General features: G+C 41.1%; 1 protein-coding gene across 2 annotated transcripts in view; it reads left to right on the plus strand.

Annotated features, from left to right (window-relative positions):
* The first annotated feature begins 14,443 nt into the window (after positions 1-14,443).
* Positions 14,444-19,683, plus strand: part of EML4 (EMAP like 4) — a 151,792-nt gene continuing 146,552 nt past the window's right edge. For both annotated transcript variants that reach the window (XM_079792090.1, XM_079792089.1), the window contains exon 1: positions 14,444-14,723. In XM_079792090.1, coding sequence (XP_079648216.1) covers positions 14,699-14,723 — 25 coding nt within the window. In that variant the 5' untranslated portion in view covers positions 14,444-14,698. The remainder of the gene's footprint in view (positions 14,724-19,683) is intronic.

The raw sequence follows: 19,683 nt of genomic DNA on the forward strand, positions 1-19,683 counted from the left end.
TTTCTCTTCTTTCTGGACATACAGCTAGATTACATTTCCCAGCATCCTTTGCAGTTGCATAGGGTCATGTGATGAGTTATGGTCAGTGGACTGTGGGCAGAAGTGATGTATACTACTTCTAGGCCTGACCAATTGAACAAAACCTACTCTGCACCCCTCTATCTTCTCCCTCTTCCTTTTACTAAGGCCTTAGAGAATAGATGAGCCACTAGATTGAATGAGCCAGGGTGCTTGATAAAATTTATGCAGCATAGCATTTCCCCATCTCCAACGACCTACGTTGTACTGCAATATGACTAAGAAATAAAGTTAAACTCCTGAAATTTGGGGATTGGTTGTTCTAGCAGTTAAACTACTCTGACTATGTATGTCCTCTAACCCACATTGATTGCCTGGCTCTTGATTCCAATTGAAATCTTCAGGTAAGAAAATTGTATTGGTCCAAAGTGAGTCAGGTAGTCTCCTCGTTCAGTCATCTAAAGCCAGTGCATGAAGTCACAGAACTGAGACACAGTCCCTGGGGGCCTACTCATGGAAGTGAGTGGCATTGTTTAGAGAAAAGATGGCTACTGTGGTGGTTAAGTAGGAAGGGTCAGTGTGAATTAGGGAGATGAATGCGTGATGCACGGAGCAGCTTTTTGTTTCTCTCCCCAACGGATTCATAGATGTATAGTCACATGCCGGATATAGTCATGCGCTGCTTAACAATGGGGATATGGTCTGAGAAATGGGTCATTAGGTGATTTCCTCATTGTGTGAGCATCATAGAGAACACTTACATAAACCTAGATGGTCTAGGCTAGGTTCTAGACTCTCGATTCCAATAATTACAGGCTGTTGTTGTTCCTTGTGATTAAGCCCCTATACCAGTGGTCGGCAAACTCATTAGTCAACAGAGCCTCAGTTTGCCGACCACGGGTCTGGCCTATTACACACTTAGGCTCTATGGTATAGCCTGTTGCTCCAAGGCTACAAGCCTACGTGGCATGTTACTATACAAAACAACGTGAGATCAAATCAAGTACAAGAAAAAATGATAGACGTGGTAAACATGAGATGTATGAGACTGCTGCCAGCATAACATTGCACATACTTTTACAGAAAGAGTACACTCTAACATAACAAAAAAGTAAATACATAAACCAGTACCATAGTCATTTACGATCATTATAGAGTATTATGTTCTGTATATAATTGTATGTGCTATACTTATATACAGTATATATAAATGGTTTGTTTATACCAGTATCACCACAAACTTGTGATAACGTGTTGCATTGTGAAGTTACAATGTCACTGGGAAATAGGAAATTTTCAGCTCCATTATAATCTTATGGGGCCATCAGCATGTATGCATTAACCAAAATGCTGTTATACAGCATAACACTGCAGATACAGATGTGGATATGAATATAGATTATACAGATATAGACATTCTAGTTCCTAATTCTAAAGGTAAAGTTTCTTTTAGGCAATTTGAAAAATATCCCCAACCCCCCAAAAATCAAGTCACCATTTTGCATACTTCCTTCTTTCCTTTACTGTCCATTTCTTTCCTTCCTTTCATCCTGAGAGGCAGTATAATGTGGTTAAGAGTGCTTAAGTTTCTGGAATGAGACTAGCTAGCTATAGCCTTGCTTCACCACTTTCTGGCTCTATGACTTTGGGCAAATTATTTAACTGCTCTCTGTCTAAATTTTCCTACCCATATGATAGCACTTACCATAGAGGAGTTTCATGAAGGTTAATGAGGTAATACGTATGTTCAGTGTTTAGTATAGTTCCTGGTACACAGTGCGAACTTATTTTCTACTTGTTGTTACCGGGTGTCTAAAACTGCATCCCCAAATTTTTAAATTTTTTCTTGAATGTTCTAAGGATGGAAGGTGGACTTTGTTTGTAGTGACAACTTTTTATGTTCTTGAGGATCCAAAAGACATGTCAACCAGTTGTTCTTGGGGACATCCTGAACTGGTGGAGGAATTCAAATACAGATGTTTTAGATGGAGATGCTGAGGTTTCTGTTTAATAACTCAAGCAGCCATTTTCATTGGGGGCAGGTATACCTCTGTCCAGACTATTTCAACATCTTGCTTCTTCTATTAAAGGTCAGAAATAAGAAGTTGGGGCCCCAGGACTTGGATCAAGAGTATGAGAGGAGACTCCCATCCAGGAGGGTGGGGCAGGCTCCAGCACCACCACGGTTGGCAGAGATCTAAGGAGAGGGCCTGCCAGATGGGAGCTCCTGGAAAGAGCTGTGAGGGGGAGCTTTAGGGGCAGTGATATCAATATCCACTTTGAAGTTTTCTTTCTCTGCACTGTGATTTTCTTATGTAATCCTTAAGGCTTCATAAAGTTTGTTAACATTGCATCCTTAGGTCAGCTGCTTCTTGGGAAATAGAAGGTTTTCACATTTCATGTAAGGTAGATATTAAAGAGTGACCATCAGCTGGAAAAGCCATTATGAGCTTGGAGAATCCTGGAGCAGGCCTGCTGAGTGTAAGGTGACCACTGCAAACCAGCGTGGATTAGTGAATCTGAAACACTGCTGGAGGTGTTCAGAAAGACCTGGAGAGATGATTGAACTTCTAGTCATACAAGATGGAGAATAGAGTTATAGTATATGGAAGGAAGGTAATCCAGGAAGGCTTGAAAATCTGCTCTGTGTCTCTATCTATCATCTATCTATCTATCTATCTATCTATCTATCTATCTATCTATCTATCTATCTATGTGTGTATATATGTATGTGTGATGTATGTGTGTTATGTATGTGTATGTGTGATATATATAAGAGTGGGTATATATGTACACACACACACATATACATGTGTGTGTTTACATGTGTATACAGATTTCCCCTACTATCTAAAAGTAGAGAGTTCTACCGAAACCGGTTTGGCTCAGTGGATAGAGCGTCGGCCTGCGGACTCAGGGGTCCCGGGTTCGATTCCGGTCAAGGGCATGTACCTTGGTTGCGGGCACATCCCCAGTGGGGGGTATGCAAGAGGCAGCTGATCGATGTTTCTAACTCTCTATCCCTCTCTCTTCCTCTCTGTAAAAAATCAATAAAATATATTAAATAAATAAATAAATGAAAGTAGAGAGTTCTTATGAAAATTTTTATAAGCCAAAATGGCATAAAGTGAAGAAAAAACTATCATTAATTTATATGGAAAAAATTTTGAGCATTCCCAGACCCAAAACATAACCTACCAAATCAAACCAAATACGCTTAATAACGTCCAGTTTTAAGCTAAGTGTAAACACTTTTATGAGCTTTCTTAGGCTTTTCTGGTGCTTGGGACACATCTTGCTAACAGATGCACAGAATAAGTCGAGATAAAGCACAGATGCTCACAGACACAGTTCAAAGCTACGGCGCTTGATGCTGAGTGTAGTTCCGAGGGAAGGAGCTGGCAGGGCCACTCTCTCTGCCCCGGGTGGGTGCTGCCTCGATAACAGCTGTTGCAAAACAAAAGCTGAAAGCTATTTGTGCTTTTCACCTTTTTTTGTAAAAGTGAAAATCCTCTTTGGATATCTTCGGGTTATTGAAAATAGGTGCTATAGTAGGTCTTTCGTAAAAGCAAAGTGTCATGATGCAAACTTTCAAAAAGTGGGGGATGCACATATATTCACAACTGTGTGTTGTCTGTGTATAGAATATACAGTATATCACCATTGGGTTTATAGTATACTAGAGGCCCAGTGCACAAAATTCATGCACTCAGGGGCGGGGGGGGGGGGGGGGGGGAGGTGGTCCCTCAGCCTGGCCTGTGTCCTCTCGCAGTCCGGGAGCCCTCAGGGGATGTCCAACTGCTGTCAGTGGGACATCCTTAGCGCTGTTGCGGAGGCAGGAGAGGCTCCTGCCACCACTGCTGCGCTTGCCAGCCGTGAGCCCAGCTTCTGGCTAAGCAGCGCTCCCCCTGTGGGAGCGCACTGACTACCAGGGGGCAGCTCCTGCATCAAGGGTCTGCCCCCGGGTAGTCACTGCTCATCATAGCGACTGGTCATTCTGCCATTTGGTCAATTTGCATATTAGCCTTTTATTATATAAGATATTTTTCACTTAACTTTATATCATGAACTTTAGTATCCTTACATATTATCGAAGTACTTAACAAGTATATACTAAACAATGGCAACCTATTATATGATTATGCTATGATTTATTTAACTAATTCCAATTACTGGACCTTTTTTTTCCAGGTTTTCACTGTTGTAAATAACACTGCAGTGAACATTCTTACATAGTGTTTGCATATTTTAAAAACTGTTTCTCAAAAGAAGTTCTCAGAAGAGTATTTTCTGTGGCAAATGGCATGAATGATTTTAGGTTTTTTATGTAGATTGACAAGTTGCCCCCTGGAAAGACCCTGCCCAGAAAAATTCCATAACCACTGCAGCCCCCACCCCCTCAGAATTGTAAGGGTGTCCATTTCACCCCATCTTTGTGGGGTAACTTGTACATTTGAGGGATGAGTTGTGCTCACTTAAAGAGCTGAGTCCTTGAGTCTTTTTTTTTTTTTTTTACTGAATGTATTGGGGTGACATCGGTTAATAAAATTATACAGGTTTCAGGTATACAATTCTACAATTCATCTCTACAGAGAGAACTCTCTAGTTTCCCTTAAAGAGAGATTATTCTTAATTCTCCCCTTTCTACTTTGAAGGCAAGGTGAAATGATCCATCTCTTGGTGGCATAACTGAGGGGAAGCTTTGTCTCTGACTCAAATTTACCCCTATACGTAGGGATCCTGGCTCTAGGTAAATGCCTACTAGGTTACATAACACATTTACAGTGACCATGACTTTAAAGTATCATTCTGGGGAATGTTAATGAAAATGTGATGGGGGCGTGGAGACCACTTACAGGACCAGACTGCCTTATCTAATGTCGGCTAGAACATGAAGAGTCTCAGGGCAGATTCAATGTCATAGCCATAAGAGGAATGTTACAAGTGATGTGCTTACACCAGCTGCCCTGGCTCTCCCTTAAGTGCACCCCTCAGTTCAAGTATAATCATGAGCAGCTCAGCATCCCCAGCACCCCCGGTGGGCAAGAATGTGTAGGGTACAGTCCACTGGGGAACATCTGCCTTTTTGCTGGCCCTGCTTCCAAATGGGGAAGTGGGGGGTCAGGGAAGGCATCTATGCAAGCTGTTCACTTTCCCTGACTTCATTACTTCATGGGAAGTCATTCTCTAGAAGTACACGGGGGCCCTGTTCTGCACTTTAAACACTTGACCTCATAAATTCTCCACTGAGCAGATATGAAAACTAAGCAAGAAGTTTAGCTGCATCTCCTGAAGCATACCGAAATCACGAAAGAACCTGGACTAGTGCTGTACATTTCATTTTATTTTTTTAAAACAAGATTGTATCTGATATCCAAAGTGTAATGCATGTGCATTATAGAGACAGAAAAGGTACAGAGAATAAAATAACAATCACCCAGAATCCCAGAACCCAGAGATTACCACTATTAACATTTTGGTAGATTTTTCTCCCCATTCCTTTATACATAGATCTATCTACAACCACCTCTTTTGTAAAGGTGTTTCTCTCTCATCGATGTTTCTAACTCTCTATCCCTCTCTCTTCCTCTCTGTAAAAAATCAATAAAATATATTAAATAAATAAATAAATAAAAGTAGAGAGTTCTTATGAAAATTTTTATAAGCCAAAATGGCATAAAGTGAAGAAAAAACTATCATTAATTTATATGGAAAAAAATTTGAGCATTCCCAGACCCAAGCTCATACAGAATTATGAGCTCATACAGAATTATTTTATAATCTCCTTTTTGTGTGTGTATGTTGTAGGTGATATCTGATTTTGCACCATTAAAAATAATATTGTGTGCTGAAACCGGTTTGGCTCAGTGGATAGAGCGTCAGCCTGCGGACTCAAGGGTCCCAGGTTCGATTCCGGTCAAGGGCATGTACCTTGGTTGCGGGCACATCCCCAGTAGGGGGTGTGCAAGAGGCAGCTGATCGATGTTTCTCTCTCATCGATGTTTCTAATTCTCTATCCCTCTCTCTTCCTCTCTGTAAAAAATCAATAAAATATATTTTAAAAATAATATTGTGAGGAGAGTTTTTGGCAGATACAGCTTTGTATATTTGAGCTAAGATTTCTCTAAATGAAATTGCTGAGTTAAAGGTTGTCACATTTCTATTATTTGGATAAATAGTACTAACATGCCCTCCAGAAGTGTTGACCATTTTATATACCTATTAACCATATATAAGACTACCTGTTTACCTGCCTCCTCCGCTACACTAAACAGTATTTTAAAAACAAAACAAAACTTTCCCAATTTGATTTGTGGCAGGTGTAGTTCCTCATTTTAATTGGTACAGAATTATTGGTGATTTATTTGTCTTCCTTCGTGAAATGCCTGTTCTTGTTCTTTGTTGTGCCTACATTTCTCGACCTGCAGCAGGGCCCACTAGCCAAGCCTGGTTTGTACAGAATACTGGATGACTAGGAATGGCAATCGGTCCACACTGATGAGAAGATGCCTTTCCCACACTTTTGGCCCTGGGAAGCCCCAAGGCTCTGCCATAGGAATGACTTTTCACTTGTGGGTGAGAATAGCCCATCTCATACCATGGACTGTCTGCACCTAGGTCACGTCTCACTACACAGCCAGGTATAAAAATGATGTCATTTTTAAATAAAGGTTTCAGGTCATTTTAGTTTATAGATTAACAGATTTCTAGATCCTCCCAAAACTTCAACCATCACAATTAAAATTGAAGGGACGTGGCCAGGGAGGCCCTATCTGGAAATGACCATTCAGCTAAGTAAGTGGGAGTCCCCAGGTACCCAAGAATGAAAAACATCCATTGTGACTGGGAGGACTTTGATAATGGACATCATTGGCCTATGCAACTGGAAATGCTGTGCTAGTAGACTATTCACACCTTGGTCAAGCACTCCATATGGGCAAAGCCAGGTTTTATACTTGGAGGAGGGTGAGGAATGATATAAAAAGCTTCTTACCCTGGCTGGTTTGGCACAGCGGTTAGAGCATCGGTCATGGGTTCAGTTCTCAGACAAGGACATGTACCTCAGTTGCAGGGGCCCCAGCCAGGGTGCCTGTGGGAAGCAACCAATCGATGTGTCTCTCTCACGTGGATGATTCTGGATGTTTCTCTCTCTTTCTCTCTTCCCCTCTCTCCCATCCCTTCCTCTCTCTCTAGAAATCAATGGGAAAAATATCCTTGCGTGAGGATTCAAAAAAAAAAAAAAGCTTCTGTATCAACCTATCTGGAGACACACACATATACATACACATGCATGCAATCTGCTTGCATGTACATGCATGCAATCTGCTTGCATGTACATGCATATAAAATTATTAACAAAAAAAAAACCTAAAGGGAATGACATGATCAAAGCAAATTATTCATTTTATATTTCTTCCTGTCTTTTTCCAAAAATAATTTCAGTCTGCCTAAAAGCAAAATGATACAGTAACATCCATATGGCTTACTCCTGTGATGAACCTATGATAGGCACTTGAAGATTGCCTTCCTGAAGTTTGCAGGCAAAAGGGAAACTGCTTCTTAAATCCATTGGAAAGACTTTATGTGCTTTAATTACATCCACGAAGAACCAGAAACTTGGGATGGGAAACCTCCAGATCTTTAATCTTATTACTATAGTCTAAGTATATTGCACTTGAAAACCACTTATGACTTCTTAAATTTCTAGTTACAATTTATTTTTTAAATGCCTGTTCTTTACTCAGAGACTTCTAACATTTGGAAAGAGAAAAATTGAAAATAAAAAGAATAAATCTTACATTTTATTTTTATGATTATTTAAATCAAAGGTCACTCAAATGGTATTTATAATAATAAAAGCGTAACATGCAAATCTACCGAACGACCGAACAGTGGACCAACCATCTGGACAACCTTCCAGACAAAGTTGGGGCTGAGAGGGCCAAGCCCCTTGCATGACTTTTGTGCATTGGGCTTCTAGTGCTTTTATAAGATACTAGAGGCCCAGTGCATGAAATTCGTGCACTGTAGGGGGTGGGAGGGTCCCTCAGCCCAGCCTGCGCCCTCTCACAGTCTAGGAGCCCTCGGGGGATGTCCGACTGATGGCTTAGGTCCTCTCTTCACGGGCCTTACCTCTGTGTGGGACATCAATTAGTAAAAGAAAATATTCTGAGAATAAGACATAAATAAGGATGAGAAATTATTTAAGAAATGTTAATTATATTAGCTTATAGTACAAACAAACTAGTGGAGTGAGGAGGGTAGTAGTGGGGAAGAAGAATCCAGCAGGTAATTATTGGAGGATCTAGGAAATCAGGTTCTCCAGCTCAGGGAGGAAATGCGAGAGAGGATATAGTAACCCTGGCTTGCAAGCATAATCAGGTAGCCCTGATTCTAAAAATTTGCCCCTTTACCATAGTTTAGCTCAAGTGAATTTTCTGCTTCTGCACTTCTTTGTCCATTCACTTCACAAATACGTATTGAGATTTTGCATATGCCCAGTACCTTTCTGGGAGCTGAGAATTCACCAGTCAACAAGACAGTCAAAATCCTGCCAAACGTCTTTAAACTGTAGCCTACTGGTATATGTTCTCCTTCCACTTTCACACCACCCTCTCAGTATTTACGCCCTGCACCCTGACTTCTTTTCCCACCATCATGATCAAAGAGCTCTCTAAAAATCAGTGGCTTTCTGATCATTGTATCTAGGGCTCCATTCTTACCTTTCCTGGACACTTTACTATTGAATAGCATCTGATTTCCATAATATTTTTTTTAAGTCTTGGCTTCTTTGGGTTCTGTGATGTGCCACTAGCATGATTCACCTCCTACAACTGTTACTTCTTCTTCCCTCACTCCTTCTCTTGCCACCTAAATATTGGCATTCCCTCAAATTCTACACTCAGCTCATTTCCATTTCCTCTCTCTCAAATCTTTTCACTTGACAATTTCTCATGGCTTGAATCTTTGGCTCCAGTTACAAGTATCCTCAGTCTATATTCTCAGGCCCAACCCTCACCTAAACTCTAATCCCACATTTCAAATTATGTGCTGGAAGCTTCCATCTGGGCATCTGGTCATGATACCAGCACAATCTGTTTACAACTAAAGTCAGTGTTTATACCACACAGGGCTCTCAACTACAAACAACAGAAACTCACTCTGGCTAACTGTAGCAGAAAATGAATTCACTGGGAAGATATCAGGTGGTCACTGGGTCGATAGGGAATGCAGAGGACCAAGCCTGGAAAATGGGCAGGAATCCAGGCAATCTAGGGCATGGAGAGCACCGCTGAGTTCAACCACAGGAGGTGCCTTTTGAGGATGCTGCTCTGGAGCTGGCTGGCCCTCTTCATTCCCCCACACATGACCACTGTGCATCTTCAATTTTTCAGCTGCCTTCTAGTATTGGTCCCTAACTGGTAGTTTTTGTGTTATTCATCCCAGATTAAAAGACTGGGCTAGGGCTTCCAGTTGGTCAAAGTCATGTGCCTGAGCCCCAGCTGCCAAAGATTACCTCTAATTCCCTTCAGCTTCCCACAGAAGGAAAGGGGTCCTGACACAGGCCAACAACAACAACAACAACAACAACAACAACAACAACAAAAAGACAACCACTATATTTTATTTTCTTTACGTTCCTATTTGCCTTTAATATTGCCATCATCCTCTTCATCACTGGGAATTGCACCTGGATAACCTCCTTCCTCTCTCTCAGCTTCTGAGGCAGCCCGTCATCCAGGTCTGCAAGGGTTTTGTTTGTTGTTCATTTATTTGTTGTTTTCCTTCAACTCTTTTCTTCTTGGACCTTCTGCAGCTACCACGCCAATGCAGCAGCCTCCTAACTGCGTTTCCTATTTCCAGTGTCTCTTCCAATTTATCCCCCCATAGGTTAATTTTTCTGCAGCAACATTTTGATAATATCACTTGTTGCTAAAATTACATTGTTGATAGCTGTCTCAGCCTGGCATTGGAGGATCCCCCACAATAGAATTCCAGTGATATGAAGAGGCAAACTAGTGCAGTGGAAAGAGCTTGTATACTCTTGAGGCTCATTTTCCTGGTCTTAAAAAAATGGAGATAAAAAAGCATACCTCCTAGGGCATTTTTTAAGTCAGCTCTTTAAAAGTTGGAAAGGTGTTGTACTTAGGTTGCAACATCAACTCACAGATGCTTGTAATGGACAATATTCAATTACAGACCTGTCTGGCTCAACACCTTAAGTGAGGTTGTCATGATTGTGGTTTTAACACAGGCAGGTTGGGATTAGCATGCTACATGTTTGGGGGCTAAATGGCGATCCATTCACCATTTTTAGCCTTGTTTCTAATTTCAAATAGTTGACTTACAAATGACCTTTTGGAAATATTTTGTTTGCAAATAGAGAGCTTCCAGTGTTATTAATTTTCAGAGTTGAATTTCCCTGATTGGCTGCTTTCCATTACAACGTTGCTATTGAAAAGTATTTCCCTGTAGAATTTCAATTTTGTGAGAAGCTGCTATGAATTCCTTGTGGGGAAATAGTATATAGTTATGGTGGACAGATGAAAATGATCAGTTCTTATTTTTAAGGCTTGCCCAACATCCAGTAAATGTGGTGAAACTCTGCACATAGAAACTTTATTGGTTCTACAGTTTCAGTAAGTTTAAGCCTCACATCATCTCACAAATTCTGGGAAAACACAGCTCCGAAGCCCAGGCTGGGTCTCTTCTCTGTACTAGTCATGCATGGCACCATCAGAGCTACCAAAATTAACCTGAGTGAGCCCCCATATTCATTCACTCACTCATGCATCCACAAAGCAAATCCCCCTAAATGAAGCCTGTTTGGTGATTTCCAGAGGATAGATTTCAGTCTCACAAGCTCTTGCCAAGAATTTACACACAGCACTGCTAATTGCTTGATTCCTTTCTGAGGTCAGTAAGTGTGGAAAGCCTTAGGTGAAAGATAACAATCTTGCCAAGATTGGTAAAACAGTTATTTTAAGTCAGTGTCTACAAATACAGTTTGTGGGTGAGTGTGTGAATTAATATGCACTGCAACATATTTTTTGGTTTTGCACCTTTAATGGTATTTAAAAATTAACAGATGTTTATGATGTTACAATAATATAAAAGGGAAACCCCCTGTATCTCTTCCTACCTTTTCCTTCCCCTACTCAATTTCATTTCCCAGAGGCAACTATTTAAAAAAAACACAAAAAACTTTGGAGTATATCCTCTCACACTTTTTGTTTGTTTGTTTCTCTTGCAGTAATTTTAAACTTATCCCTAGGCATTCTTTTTAAAAAATATATATTTTATTGATTTTTTTTACAGAGAGGAAGGGAGAGGGATAGAGAATTAGAAACATCAATGAGAGAGAAACATCGATCAGCTGCCTCCTGCACACTCCCTATTGGGGATGTGCCCATGCCCCTGACCGGAATCAAACCTGTGACCCTTCTGTCCGCAGGCTGACGCTCTATCCATTGAGCCAAACCAGTTAGGGCCCTAGGCATTCTTTTTTTATATATATATATTTTATTGATTTTTCACAGAGAGGAAGAGAGAGGGATAGAGAGCTAGAAACATCGATGATAGAGAAACATCGATCAGCCGCCTCCTGCACAACCCCCACCGGGGATATGCCCGCAACCAAGGCACATGCCCTTGACCGGAATCGAACCTGGGACCCCTCAGTCCGCAGGCCGACGCTCTATCCACCGAGCCAAACCGGTTTCGGCTAGGCATTCTTTATGGTTAGGAGAAGCTAGAACAACATTGCCATTTAGCCTCTTACAGATTTTGGAACTTTTTCATACACTGCTTATGTTAAACATAGAATAAAAACAAAGAACCCTTATTTTTACTTTTGTAAAAATAAAAGCAACTGAGACAGGCAGATTTATTATGATGTTAATGAAACACACTCCATGAGTCTCTTCCAAGGCCCTAGGAAAGTTTGTCTTTCCACTATAATCTCACTTACACTTAAGTTATTGCTGGCAGTCTTCATTTAGCAATAGGTTCCAGGAATAATTCAATGACCCCTGACATCTTGTCATGGAGGTAAGGACTAGAGGTTATAATGTGATATGAATATATGGCTGCCACTGGAAGTATGTGGGTAGTGTGGTAGAAACAAGGATTGAAACATGAGCCAGAAGCTAGTCTAGGGAAAATTATTCTAATATATATATATATATATATATATATATATATATATATATATATATATAATTGTAAGTGGAAATTTTTGTTCTCATTGATGTCAAACCACAATGGAAACTCTCTCCTGTCAGGAATATACTTAATAATACTTTATAATTTAAAATTCACCATATATTTTATTTCTTTTCTTTTCTTTAAAAATGGGAATCACCTGAAATAGAATTAATCAGAATTCCTACAGCAATACTACAAACAACCTGTACTATATGTGAGAAGTGATTTTTTTTATGCATCCCAGCTATCAGCAATAAAAACAAATTGATCAACCATGCCAGAAACTAAAATATCTTTTTATCCTATTAAAAATTATTTTAAAAACACTGTCATATTCATAGCACTTTAAAAAACAAACAGGTTTTGGGTACAAAACCTGTCATATAGCGGGGTCCCAGCAAAGGATATCTATTAAGAGTAAAAATCATCATATTAAGAGGTAATCAAAGAGAATGCAAGTTCCTATTCTTTTACTTGACAGAGAGTGTTGTATGTAGAAACAGAAGAGCAATTGTCAGAATCAAGGCCTTCTTAAATATTAAATGGTTAGACTTAGAAACTTAGAGGAATGAAAATATCTATAGCAGGGGAAACTTTGGGTAAATAATTTAATTTTGAAGGAGGAAACTTTAGAAACCATTTTGTCTGTAATTTGAATTTATCTTGGCTGCCTTATGGCCAGTCTCCACATAATATGGTTTTCAGAAGACACACAGGTCTGATATCCAAAAAAGAAATGAAAGGTAATTTAGATTTTTAGGGAAGATTTTTAAAGAGGCACCAAAAGGGAAATGTATACTGCAAGACAGTAACAAAATATATTTTTTTAATGTTGGTTATTAATTGATTTTAGGGAGAGGAAAGGAGAGAGAAACATAGATTTACTGTTCCACTTGTTCATACATTCATTGGCTAATTTTTGCATGTGTCCTGATTGGGGATAGAACTCACAACCTTGATGTATTGGGACAATGTTCTAACCAGGGAGCAACAAAACGTTTAACAATTCTACCATCTAATTCCTCTCAGTCCCTCTCATTATGGCAGTTGCTACCTCCTATTTCTCATCTCCGTTCTTCATTCTGTTTCTCCCTCCTGCAACTCTCTCTAGAATGCCTCTTATTCTCCCCTTTCTAACTCAGTTCTTTATTATTGTGTAGATCAATTTCTGAGCACCTTAAGTTCTCCTCTTATCACTCGGATCCACATAACCAAGTCCCTGGAGGGGCTTTGGAAACTAGAGGAAGGTCTTTGGAAGGATGAAGAATAGGGGTTAGTGGGGGAAGGAGGAGGGAGCTAAAGGCTCTGTATACTTAGATATTTTGGTTATAAGACCAGTCCTCCCATTTGTAAATGAATAAAGTGAGGCCCAAATAAGTTCAGTGACTTTATGTTCACCTGTTGAGTCACATGGAGTTGGGCCTAAAACTCAGTCTTACTGCATTTCAATCCTTTGTCATATATAGTTCCCTAGTAGGCAATTAATCCTATCATCTGCTCTATAAGAGGTCCCTTTACATCCCTTGTGGAAAGAAGACCAGAAGGAGTTAAGAAGCCGGGGTTCTTGCTCTGCTTCTACCATGTCCTTGGGCCGTCATGTCCTTTCTACGGTTCAGCGGTTCAGCGTCCCACTGACAGGGGAGGCAAGCTGAACTCCTGTCCAGCACTAACATTCTTTGCTTCTGGTTGTCTTGAGTCCTGTGGCTGTAGCAGTGGTGGCCTTGAGTTAGTCAAGAAGACTTGCTCCTATTTGTCCTTCACCCAATTGGGGCAGAGGGTGAACCCGGGGAAGAAGGGATCCTTTCCAGCCCTTGGTGGCCTCTTTAGTGTCCCAGCAGTATAAACAGGGGGACCACCTCCTGGTAGGCGGGGGCTCCAGACTTGGACTCCCCAGGGGCTGCAAAGCCCCTCCAGGCTCCTGAAGATCCCACTGTCAGAGGCCCCTCCTTATCCCCACCCACTCGGAACCAGCTTTCAGACCCCAGCCCCAGGCCCTCAGCAAGCCCACTGCGCAAGCGCAGCCACCAGTCCCGCGCGAGGTGGGAGGAATCCCAGGCCGAGGCAAGGTGAGAAGCGAGGGTCGCCAAGACCCCGCCTCCGTGTCGTCACGTGGGGGGCGGAGTCGGAAACGTGACGGCGTGCGCGGGGGCGGGGCGACTGCTGCGCGGGCGCGGGGGCGGGGCGCGGCGCGGCGCGGCGCTCCCGGCTGCTGCCTGGGAGGGAGGCTGGGCAGGCAGGCGGCGGAGCGGCGCGGCTCTCAACCTGACGGGGAAGTGGCCCTGGCGGCCGCGGCTGGCTATCCCGAGGCGGGCCGACGGACGGGCCGACGGGCGGACGACGAGGGCGGGGGCTGGGAGCCGAGCCGGGCGGCTGCAAGAGCGAGCGGGTCAGGCTCAGCGTCGGCCACTCTTCTCCGTCCGCTGAATGAAGTGCCCGCCCCGCTGAGCCCGGAGCCCGGCGCTTTCCCCGCAAGATGGACGGTTTCGCCGGCAGCCTCGGTGAGTACGGTGGGGAAATCCTCCCGGCTGCTGCTCGGGGTGGAAACTTGGTGGCCTCTGCGTGCAGCCCAGGCCCTGCCCTCCGCCCTGCCCCTCGGGATGGCGGTGGTTCCACCGCACATGTTGCCCTCGAGGCTGCCGCCCCTCCACGGGCTGCGGTGGAGTCAGAACCCCTCCCCCCTGGCCCAGCCCTCCTCGGTAAGACCCCGCTTCCCTCCCGCCCCCCCCTTCAGTGCCTGGCCCTCCTTTCCCTAAAGTGGGAACCCCTTCTCCCCGAGAGGCCCCGGGAGCTGGTACGCCCTTCCCCATTACACTCAAGGCCCCCCCCTCCCCCCCGACCCTTTTTCAAGGTATAACATTCCTCCCTTTTTCCACACACTGAACTCTCAGAGTCGGGACACCCCTTACCCACGCAGAGCCTCCCTTTTAGTGCAGGGACCTCCCCTTTTCTCAGGAAGGGGGCACCCCCAAATCCCCCGTCTTCACTTTGAATTTGGAGACTTCTTGCATCTTTCAAGTAGCTGACAACTTCCCTTCTCCGCACATTTTGCGGTGGTGGAGAGAACCAGAAACATCTGAAGCATCACTTGTTCAATACAGAAAGGGAAGAGGTGCATCGGCGTTGGGGGACCCTCGTTAAGAGGCGTGAAAGCAGTATTTCTCTGGCTTTGCAAGCACGTTGGGGAGAAGTGATCCTGCCCAATGAAGGCATAGGAAAAGGGGCCTTTGTCAGGGAAAGAAAGGGTTCTCCATTTTTTTGGAGCGTGTTGTCTTTGTGCGATGGAGAAAGGGAAGAGGTTATGAAGTAGGCTCGAGTATCCTTTGTGTCCCCTTTCACCCAAATAAAGGTAGTAAATTTTGTTAACTGGCTCCGGGAATCAGAACTTGGAGGCTGGTACTCGGGGCCCTAGAACCTGTGTCTGGAATTACTCTGCTCCCAGGCCACCGGAATCTGGTTACTGTAAAGATTGAGATCAATTGTTATGATGGTGAGAGAAACAGTTTCTGCTTTGGCTGATACTGCAGTTGTGTGATACCTGCTGCTGGATTTGTATTTGGAGTGTTCTATTGAGAGGTAGCTTGCATTCAAACACCTTGTTTTGCATTTCTTGATGACCGGTCCCTCGTTGGTTCATGTTCATGGATCAGTGCGTGATCTGGCCATGTTGGGATTGGATGGGTTTTTAAATCTAAAGTAAAAAAAAGTAAGTCCAAGAGCATTGGGCCTATTATAAGTATTAAATGGTAAAACCCTGTAATTTTGGCCCTTTGGGAAGAAAACAACGTTAGAGTGCTTCGAGAGTGAAATCCTAAAATAGGCGGCTGAGTGTTACTCTTTCCCCCCCAAAGGCACCTGTTGTCCATTATCTAATCTTTGATTCCTTACATAGTGAGGTTATTTCATTCTTAGGCTCCTTTTAAAAAGGCATCAACTATTCACTGCTTTCTCCCCCTCACCCCCTCTCCTGCCTGAATTTATTTGCCAATTATATTGGACCTAAAGACTTGTCTTATATGGTGGCAAATGGGTGATGATTATACTGGGGCGAAAATTGAGGGCCTTGACGGATGTTGGCTCCTCAGCCTGTAGGAATGGTGGAATCACTACTCACAGTAGAATTAGCTGTTCTGCTTCTCTCCCGTTGGTAAGGACTTGGCAAAGCTTCCTCTTCTGAGTTTTGAGGGAGTCTTTCTCATCAGTTGGGGCACTAAGTTTTCTTTTGAAATAGTGGGGATATGCCTTGTTAAATAACTTGACCCCTCTTGCCAATTCATGAGGCAACTTAGATGAAGGTGAATTTTAGTTGGGGCTCCCACGTTTCATAAAAAAGCATCAGAGTTGACCCTAGTATTGGATTTTTTTCTTAGTCATTTGATGCCATCCTTTCAGTGGTACATTGATGAAACTTTCCCTTTCTTTAGATACGGTGTTGATCAGCAACAGGGGTGATGCTGGTCTCTAAAGAGAGGAACCTGTGTCAGCAGAGAGGGAAAGAAATGGTTCCTGGCAGTATTTCTGGAGCTGATCTTGATGAAGATACTTCTCAGCGGGAGCACTGTGCTTTTCTCTTTCTGTGCCCCTTGTAAGAGAAAAACTAGGCCCCATCTTAATTGAAACCTTAAAGGGTTGGGGTGGGGGAGGGATAGTGCTGGTATATTTTACTGGTAGCCTTTAAGCAGAGCTTTGCTCGCTCTTGCCAAATTGCCTGTTTCTGTTCCCTGCAGTTCATTAGTCTAGAGCTGAGAGTTACATTGATCTTTATTTTATCATCAGGAGAGCTATGAATGTAAAGGCAAGCACTTGTATTCTAGTAGATGTTTAAAAACTTTTATTTAACCAAACAAGAATTCAAAACATGTAGAGTTCTTCTGGGGTCACAAGTATTGAAAGCGTTTATTTATTCTCAAGAAAGTGTATGTGCAAATCTCTTTTTATATGCTAGATGGGTTCTTAAAAAGATAGTTTTATAGTGATAAAACTATATTTTTATAAGCAGAAAAGTTGAGTGCTTTATAAACAGAATGATTCTAGAGAAACTGATTATTTAAGGGAATCTTCTGGTAAGTCACTTTGTAAATGAAAACCTTTTACAATTTAAACTACCCTTGTTGAGTGTTTAGATAAGGAAAACATTCTATTATGTGCATTTTATAAGATGTCTAATGGCAATTAAAAGTGTGTGTAGTGGTTTTTGAAATAATTGAGAGGAATGTTAAGTGATTGGCCATGTTATGTGTGCTACATTGAAATAATATACCAGTTGTATAACTTGTTTTACGTAAAAACAACTAAAGGATGCTTTAAATCTCTGCAGCTGATGAGTTTCAGGCAACTTGGCTGGCAGGTGCTTGTACTTTGGAATTTCCCTTAGGCTAGTAGCCTTTAGTTTACGAATTATAATTAAAAATGACAGCACTTTGGAAATGATTTTTTTAAAACTTAGTGTGTGTGTGTGTGTGTGGGGGGGGGGGAGTACCCTAAACAATCTATCTTGATGTCCAGCCTCCAAATCACTATATATGTATACATACACGTACAACATGTATATACCGTATATATTTTAAATCATAGCGATATGTGCAAAAGTGGGAAGCTATTGACATGGCTTTTTTATTGATTTTCATAAGGCAGGGGATAGGTGCATTTCATGCTTAGTCTTTTTAATGTCTTTTAAAAATGTCAGAGTTTTACCTTGGAATTTACTAGTTTATACTAAAGTAAGTTAAAGACAACATACTATGTCAGTTTTAACTGTTTCTGCTCCAAAGATTTTTTTTAAACCCCCAAATAAAACTCAAAAATTTATTTTCTGAAGAAAAATTGTCATGAATTAAATTGTGAGTTAGTATAAGAAACACAACATTCTGGGTGCAGGATATATGAACAAATAGTAACAGTATGCTTCAATTTATGAAATATTTTAAGAAAATAGTTTTAACAGTACATTATTAGGACTATGATTATTATCTCATATACTCTTGCTTTCTTAAAGGAACAATGCAGTCTATGATTTCTACAAATCTAGTCTAAAGCATTCTTTATATATTTAGTCACATACAATGTTTCTCATGTGATAACATTATTTGGGGAATTTCTTCTTAACTTTTAATTCTTATTGGTTGTTTCTTAAAAGGCTGAAGATAGGCTTAAGTTATATTACATGACAAGAGTAGTAACTCTTATATGGTCACTGCAGCATCTGTTAATATGAGTTAGCTAGAGTACATGTATGTGGATTAACACCTATTTTATGACCATTACTATGTTTGTTGTTCTTATAGGAAGGACAAATCAGCCTTTTAGGAGCTTACTATCTAGTTTTAAATAGATATGTGTAAGCATAAGTAAAGTACTTGAAATGGGAGTAGGGGAGGGAAAAGCACCATTTAGAATGCTGTGCAATGTATCAAGCTTGTAACTTCTGAAAGAACATTTGGAGATTGCTAAATTTATCTCTATAGACCCTGGCTTTTTAAAACAATGGAGTAGTTTATTTAGCAGTTCGAATATTAGGGAATAATATTATTTGGTCTTTTTCTGTCTATATTTAAGTTTGAATAACATATGGGGAAAGTACTATATTAATTTTATATATGTGAGTCCATTTCTGTAACATGTAAAACTTCAATGTTCATAGAAATTTGAGGACATTATGATTTTAAATTAGATGGATTTAAAGGCATTAAAAAATAAGAAAATAATCTACTTCAACTATTGCTTCAGTGTGGAATATCTATAGTATATTTCTGAATCTATGTATGATATTTTGTCCTATAGTTTAGCTATCTCAGACTATTGTAATGCCTTAACTTTGCTTATTGATGTATAATTAACAAAAAGCTTTATCCCATTTAACCTGCACAGTAACCTGGGGAAAATAGAAATTCCCCTTATGTAGATAAGGAAACAGGTTCAAAGTGTTATAGATTTTAAAAAAAGATATTTGGATCCAGATTTTACTATTTTCAGGTTTTTTTTTTTTTTTGGTGGGGGGGGAGGAATGGGGGAGACTAACTTGTCAGGTTTGTATTTGTATTATTTTAAATAATGAAAACAGTACAGAAGAAAAAATATTATCTTTATTTCTAACTCATCTGTATGCAACTGACGTTAACATGTTGATATTCTTGTTTTTAGTCTTTTTATTTTATGCCTAGCTTTTTAAATAGTTAAAAATCATAGCTATAAGTTTGCACTCTGTTGTGTTTGTGTTTTTTTCTATTGGATCCTAACCATTATTTTTACTTGAACTGAGATTTTTCTGATGGAGTCCAATATCTTTTCCCTACCCCATTACTGACTTCGTGACCCACTGGTGCATCATATCTAACATGCCTGAATCTGAATTACTCTTCCTCTAACTCAGCGTTTTTCCTTATTTTCCACTGTCAGTATCACCCAGGCCTGAAAGGTCAGAATCATGTTTGATTCCTTACCATTTTTGCCTACCACATTAAA

Source organism: Cnephaeus nilssonii (assembly GCF_951640355.1).
Source record: "Cnephaeus nilssonii genome assembly, chromosome: 15".
Lineage (NCBI taxonomy): Eukaryota > Metazoa > Chordata > Mammalia > Chiroptera > Vespertilionidae > Cnephaeus > Cnephaeus nilssonii.